The sequence below is a fragment of the Musca vetustissima genome, unplaced genomic scaffold (assembly GCF_032173495.1).
Source record: "Musca vetustissima isolate MV318-11 ecotype Yass unplaced genomic scaffold, APGP_CSIRO_Mvet_v1 utg28239, whole genome shotgun sequence".
NCBI lineage: Eukaryota > Metazoa > Arthropoda > Insecta > Diptera > Muscidae > Musca > Musca vetustissima.
The window spans coordinates 8,772-16,493 of record NW_026886361.1 but is presented as its reverse complement, the minus strand read 5'-3'; the positions used below and the strand labels follow the sequence as shown (position 1 = coordinate 16,493).

General features: G+C 48.7%; 1 protein-coding gene across 1 annotated transcript; it reads right to left on the bottom strand.

The window, feature by feature from the left end:
• Positions 1 to 1,310: 1,310 nt before the first annotated feature.
• Positions 1,311 to 7,375, bottom strand: LOC133333855 (collagen alpha-1(I) chain-like; the record flags this gene model as incomplete). Its single annotated transcript, XM_061542166.1, has 10 exons — positions 1,311 to 1,454; positions 1,525 to 2,082; positions 2,161 to 3,218; positions 3,277 to 3,547; positions 3,612 to 4,187; positions 4,247 to 5,164; positions 5,225 to 5,485; positions 5,553 to 5,663; positions 5,734 to 5,808; positions 5,868 to 7,375. Coding segments are annotated over 10 exons (5,480 nt in total), but the record flags the coding sequence as incomplete, so codon positions are not given.
• Between the last annotated feature and the right edge of the window lie 347 nt (positions 7,376 to 7,722).

Sequence of the window (7,722 nt, the reverse complement as noted above, 5' to 3'; positions counted from 1 at the left end):
GGAGTCAGAATGAAGTCCGAAAATTCTACCAACGGGTAAAACACCAAATCGAAGGCTTTGGTGCAGGCACATCGTCCTGTAGAGATGAAGAAGGAAACCTGGTGACACATACAGACTGCGTGCTGAGGATCTGGAAGGAGCATTTGAAAAACTTCTGGTATCAAATAGTAGCGGTGAAGAGGATACTTCAGAACCAATAATCGATGACAGTATAGAGAGTATACCACCTAGCCAAGATGAAGTCAGAATAGCAATCAATCGGCTGAAGAATAATAAAACAGCAGGTGCCGATGGGTTACCAGCCGAATTATTCAAGACTGGTGGTCAGATGCTAATAAGGAGCATGCACCCAATGATTGGAAGTTCAGCATCCCGTGTCCCATGCACAAAAAAGGAGACAAAACGATATGTGCCAACTATAGAAGAATAAGTCTCCTTCCCATCGCATATAAAGTGCAATCCAGCGTACTGTGTGAACGACTGAAGCCAATGATCAATGATATTATTAGACCATACCAATGCGGCTTCAGAACTGGCAAATCCACCATTGACCAGATTTTCACTTTGCGCCAACTCCTGGAATAAGCCTCCTTACCACCTATCGTCATATAAAGTGCTATCCAGCGTGCTGTGTGAACTTAAAGTGGCACAAGGTCAGCAGTTAAGCCAATGGTCAATGACAGGACAGTTTGTCGTGTGATCTTTTTAATGCGGAAAAGGTTCAGACCAAAGGTGAATAGAAATGACACCATGTGACCAAACTTTTCATTCTGCGCCAAATCTTCGAAAAAAACCCACGAAAAACACATCGACACATTCCACCTATTCGTCGACTATAAAACCGCATTCGACAGCCCTATCGGTGGATCTGAGGCGTAGATTTTTTAAATATTTTTTTCAAGGGCCTATATTAGGCGTGGATTTTTTAAATATTTTTTTTCAAGGGTCCATCTGAGGCCTACATTTTTTAAATATTTTTTTTCAAGGCTCCATCTGAGGCCTACATTTTTTAAATAATGTTATCAAGGGTCTATTTGAAGCGTAGATTTTTTAAAAAAATTTTTCAAGGGTCCATCTGAGGCCTACATTTTTTTAAAATGAATAAAAACATTTTTTTTATAAAAATCGGAAATTTATTTATTAGCTAAAAATTCGTTGCTTACACACCTAGAAGACTCTCTCAGCTTACGAACTAACCTTAAATTTAGGGACTTAAATACACAAAAAACAATGACTTAATTAACAAATGGCATTACAGATGGCAGTGTCAGAATGGGCTCTCAGCTGGCTACATTAGATCATCCTCAGGATCACTTAAAACACACTGGTCCCACCTTGAAACCAAAGGCTTGGTTCTCCTTGGTATAGTCGAGAGGCAGGAAATCATTGATGGGCAGATAATTCAAACGCTTGGATGTGATCGTCAAAACTGTGGATCCAGAGGCTTGAGGGTTCTGCAAAGAAAACAAAGAAACCATTTTTTCAGGACCCACTTTAGTTTAAAAATAAATAGTGGCTACTTACCGCACATTCATCCTTCACCACCTGCACCTCCACTGCCTTACTTTCCCTTCCGATTTCCATTTCATTGTCACCCAAAAATGTCAAAGCCTTGTGATAGCTGTTCTCCTTCCGATCATGCCAGGCCACCGAGTTACGACAATAGTAGGTGAAATTTTGCACCGCCACCTGATAGGACATTTTCAAGAATGTCAATTGGACCGTACCCACACCATCATAGGTTATCTTCGAGCCACCCTGAATTTTCGAAAACCATTGCTTATCCTCTACCGATTTCCATGGAACCAATGGCATTTCCGCCGTATGGACATCAGGATAGATGCAGGTCTCCCCACCGCTGGTCATATTACAGTACACATGAATAGCATCATCTGGCATACCACCATTCGGATCAATCCAATACCAATCATTTTCAAAGTGCGGATGGGCAAAATGTAGATCTCGGCAGGTCCGACCAGGATTTTCTTGCGTGCCTGTTGGTTTACGTATCCGATCCATTTCCTGGCGTATGGAATATATGGCATTGTACATATCGACAATTTTATCATTGGCCTCGGTGACCTCATGTTTTGGCTTCTTCTTTTTACGTCGTAACTTCTTACGTTCCTCACTGTTTTTGTGGTGTGCCGGAGCTGCCACGGTTTCCACTCCCATCAATTCATTGAAGTCGTCATCATCCTCAGCGAAGGCTGCAAAATCCACATCTCTTCTTCTTCTCGTCTCAGCCTTGGTGCTCGAGAATTGCTGCATTTGGAAAAGTAACTCCGGTGGTATCATAGGAGCCTCGGCTGGGGCTCCTGGTGGTCCAGGAGGGCCAGGTGGACCAGTATCTCCTTTATCTCCCGCCCGACCATCCACACCCTTGGGACCGGTGGGGCCATGCATTCCTGGCAAACCAGGAGGACCATCATTGCCTTTAGGCCCCACCAGACCCCTTGGTCCCGGATCACCTTTAACACCCTCAGGACCTTGTGGTCCCCTTGGTCCTCTATCTCCTTTCTCGCCCTGTTCACCTTTCATGCCCACCATACCAAGTTCACCGCGATGCCCCTTAGGTCCTCTTCTGCCACGATCTCCTTTAGGACCTGTTGGACCGGGTAAACCAATTTGTCCGTCCTTACCAGGGGCACCCACTTGGCCTGGAGCACCTGTTTCTCCAACCAAACCAGGCAGACCTCGTTTACCGGCAGGACCTTGCAAACCCACTGGACCTGGAGGACCAGACATACCAATAGGGCCCTCTGGGCCCACATCTCCTTTATCTCCCTTCTCGCCTTGTACACCGGCTGGACCTTGCATTCCTGCAGGGCCTTCAGGACCTTGTTTGCCTGGTGGTCCCGTCTCACCCATTCTACCTTCCGGTCCTTGTTCTCCTGGAGGACCTGGTTCACCCGGTTTACCATCTTCACCCTCGGGACCGATATCACCTTTAGGTCCCACCAAACCCGGTTCTCCTCTTGCTCCTGGGAAACCCCTAGGGCCCATTTCTCCCTTTGGACCCTCCACACCTTGTATGCCAGGTTTGCCTGGGGCTCCCATGGGTCCCGACTTGCCTTCTTCACCTTTAGGTCCCATTACACCCTTCTCGCCTTGCCTGCCCATGGGACCAACTGGACCTGGTGGGCCAGGGGGACCATCAGCACCCGTTAAGCCTGGGGAACCTCTAGGGCCAGGTTTACCCTGATGACCATGGGCACCTGAAACACAGAAAATTATAGAAACCGATTTAAAAAAAATTCCAACCTCACCCCTTACCTTTAGGTCCTCGTCTTCCCTGTTCTCCGGGCGGGCCTGGAGGTCCCACAGGACCCATTAAGCCATCATCACCACGTTCTCCTTTAATTCCTGCGGGACCTGGCAAGCCTTGCAGGCCAGGTTTTCCTGGCAGACCTTGGATACCCGGTTGGCCATCCTCACCCTTAATACCTCTGTGGCCCTGATCACCTGGTGGTCCTTTTTCACCAGGCGAACCAGGGGTGCCAGGTTCTCCACGAGGTCCCTGGGGACCGGCTGGACCAGCGGGACCCTAGAAATAAAACAATCATTAAATGTTCTGCAACTCCTCCCCTCTCTTCAGCCTCCTGACTTACCGTTTCACCTTGATTACCCTTGAGGCCCTTTTCTCCCGGCATACCAGCATCTCCCTTATCACCATCTTCACCCGGCGTACCAGTGGGACCTGGTGGTCCTGGTAGACCTCTCAAACCAGGTGTACCATCTCTGCCAATCGGACCTACGGGACCTTTTTCTCCCACTTCACCTTTAGCTCCCGGAGCTCCAGGATTTCCTGGTGGACCATTATTACCCTGCGGTCCAGGAGGACCCATTTGCCCAGGGGCGCCATCTTGTCCTTTATCTCCTCTTAATCCGGGTGGACCCATTACGCCTTGCTCACCTTTTAGACCCGGTAAACCAGGTTGTCCTTGATGTCCACGTTCGCCAGGGAATCCGGGTAAACCAGTGGGACCTTGGGGACCCGGATTGCCTGTAGGACCTGGTGGACCAGGAGGACCCTCTTTGCCGGATTCTCCTGGTAAACCAGGTTCTCCCGGTTGTCCTGGTAAACCAGGTATACCAGGCTCACCAATTGGACCCATTTCTCCAGGAGCGCCACGAGGTCCAATTACGCCAGCTTCACCCATTGGACCGGGTTTTCCAGGTTCGCCCTGTAAAAATGGAGGAATTATGTTTTGGTTTTGTTGTTGTAATTGACGAAAAAACTTACCGGTTGTCCCCTCTCACCCGGTGGTCCTGCGGGACCAGGTTTTCCATCTACACCTGGACTACCAGGCATACCAATAAATCCTCGCGGACCTTCTGGACCCTGGGGACCCCGTTCACCTTGAGGTCCCGGTGGACCAGGCTGTCCGGAATCACCCTTAGGTCCAGGATTGCCATCACTACCTCGTCTACCCCTTGAGCCTCTAAAACCTCTGGGTCCCATTTCACCTCTGGCCCCTTGGGGACCTTGAGCGCCGCGTTCTCCTTTCATGCCAACTGGCCCAGCTGCACCTGTGGCTCCTTTGTCGCCCTTGTCACCAGATGGTCCTGGATATCCCTGAAAACCCTGAGGACCTTGTTTTCCTTTTTCTCCCGGTAACCCAGGTGGTCCAGTTTCTCCCCGAGGACCTTCAAAACCCTTTGGACCTTCAGGACCCTCGGGACCGGGAGCTCCAGCCAAACCGGCTGGACCCCTCTCACCAGGTGGACCCATTTCTCCCTTTTCGCCATCCATACCACGATCTCCTGTGTCACCTTTGTCGCCTTGTGGACCTCGCGGACCTTCATCTCCCTTTGAGCCTCGTGGTCCAGGAAAACCTACTGGACCCTGGGGACCCTGAACTCCTTGATCACCTTTGTGGCCGGCAGGTCCAGGTAGACCAGGCACACCAGGAGAACCATCTGCACCAGGGAGACCTGGTAAACCAGGTTTACCGCTAGGGCCGGGTATGCCGGAGGGGCCAGTTTTGCCTTGGGGTCCAGGAGAACCTGGAGGACCGGGTGGTCCCTGTTGACCTGGAGCTCCTGGTTGGCCGCTGGGACCTGTGTTACCTTTGGGGCCAGCTGGACCTTCATTGCCCTGGGGACCCGGATTGCCGGTGGGCCCAGGAAAGCCTCGAGGGCCAGGGAAGCCACGAGGACCCTAAAATTGGAGACAGGGTTATATTTATTATATATATTAGTTATGTAGGTTTTGACTTACCAATTCACCTGGCAGACCGGGCAAACCAGGGGGTCCATCCTCTCCGGGGTGACCTTCAACACCTTGCTGACCCTTTTCGCCTCTTTGACCGGGAGAGCCTCTGTGACCCTTTTCACCTGGTATACCCATCGGTCCCATGGGACCAACTTCACCCTTAATGCCTTGGGGACCCTGAGGACCCCTCTCACCATCACGACCCGAACGACCACGTCTGCCTTCTCGTCCCTGAGGACCGGTTGGTCCACGTAAACCACGCAAACCCTGTCGCAAATAAATGTTCTAAATGAAATTCACTAATTTGAGGGGAGAGGGCCGATCTAAGACTTACTGGTTCTCCAGCATCACCAGGTTCTCCCTTTTGACCCCGGGGACCAGGTGTGCCCGGTGGACCGGGTGGTCCTGTCAAACCCATTGGACCTTCGGGACCACGTAAAGCCATCTGGGGGAAAGGAAAAAATAAAACATGGTTAGAAAGTTATTCGGAATGGGGGAAGGAGTTCGGAACCTACCATATGCTGGGAAATCATTTGCCTTAGTAGGTCTGCCTGATTGTCAGGACCCTTTTCATTGCCATTGTTGAGAGTCTGAAAATAATTTTGAGGTTAAAAATGGGTAAGCAGAAGTTGATTTTTTTCGAACCCACCGGCACCACAAAAACATGACCCGGCGGACCCTGTATACCATCTGTGCCCGACAAACCATCCCTTCCAGGTTCTCCTTTAGGGCCTCGTTCACCTGGTGGCCCAGGCACGCCGGTATAACCTCTAGGTCCTGGATAACATGGCTGTCCTCCGGTTTCGTATGGTCTGCCAATTGCGGATCCACTTGAATTTCCACTAACCACTGGATCCTCGACGCCTACTCCTATATCTACGGTTGCTGGCAAATTTCCCGAATTCGGTTCTTTCGAATTTTTCGTCGTCTTATTTTTCTTTTTCGGATTTTTTGAAGTCGAAGTTCCATTTTTGCCGGGTATCTGCTCAGCATCTAAATCTTCCGAGGTGATTTCAGGTTCGTTGTCTTCAGAGGTAAATAGCGAACCATAATCCAAATCCATTGTGGCTTCTTGGTTGCCAGCCGAATGGGAACCTTGAATTGTGGAACCTGTTCCGATTAATGTTGGTTGATTTAAGACCGGGCCTAATAAAGCATCGCCTCCTTCAATGTCTATGAAATTTTGACCACCGCTAGTACCCACAGAATCTCCGCCAGATATTTGCCTATTTTCACCTGCAAAGGTAGCCATGTTCGGAATTCCGCCAGTACCCAAGGAACCACCTCCAAACACTTGGGTATTTCCACCAATAGAGCTGGAAATAATTTGAGGGCCTCCAGCACCATTTACACCTCCAGTGGAGGTGTAAAAACTTTCACCACCAAAAACTCTACCTCCACCTCCCGCTCCTCTTCCTCCTCCAGATGAAAAACTTGAACTGGAACTTGAATGAATATAACCAGGACCCGACATTAGCAACTCATTCGCCAGCTCCCCAAAGCCATCGTCACCATAACCTCCCCGGCATTCCGGAACATATTTCATACAGACATCATAACCCGCCTGCGGGGTATCGAAAATGGCCATCATTTGTACGTCACCAATAAAGAAGCCGTCATCGTTGCTCATCTGAACGCCAGTCAAAATCAAACCATTTGTCGAAATGGTACTACCCATCGAACGTTCCACGCGACGTGTAACCTGCTTCGTACAATCCAAATTTAGCGTGGCCGAGGTTCCCTTAACACTCAACCCAATACGATGCCATTTCTGATCATCGATTCCGATACCAAAATTAATATCATTATGTTGATTAAATCCTGCATCGATTTGTTCGTAACTCAGTTTGATTTCAGGACCGATACTTAGCGAGAGGACTTCTTCACTTTCATCGGAATATATCGTAAATATGGGCGCTTTCGTTTGATTCGATCGTTCGTTACGCAATGCCAGGACAATGGAAAAATCCGATGGGAAGCCATCGGGAAAAACACTGGAGGTCTGTACCGTCAATATGGCATCCTTTGTGATACTGTAGGCGGGTGACTTATGGGTCTGGTAGGCATTTCGCTCATCACCGCAAATACCAGGTGCAGCTTGTATACCGGGTGGTAGGTCTGGCAGACCAAATTCTTTTATGAGGTCGACATAATTGCCTGGAAAAAAAGAAAAGCAATTTAAGGGTCATTATTTTTAAAAATCGTTTTTAAGGGTCACCAATAGGCGTGGATACCCTTAGACGTGGATTTTATAAAAAAATATGTTTCAAGGTCAAGCATTGGCGTGGATTTTTTAAAAAAAAAATTTCAAGGGTCACCAATAGGCTTAGATACCTTTAGACGTGGATTTTATAAAAAAATATGTTTCAAGGTCCAGCATTGGCGTGGATTTTTTTAAAAATATTTTTTCAGGGGGTGACTCCTGAAAAAGGCGTGGAATTTTTAAAAAAATATTTTTTCAAAGTACGAAATGGGACGGTTTTTTTTTAAATCCAGCTTTAACG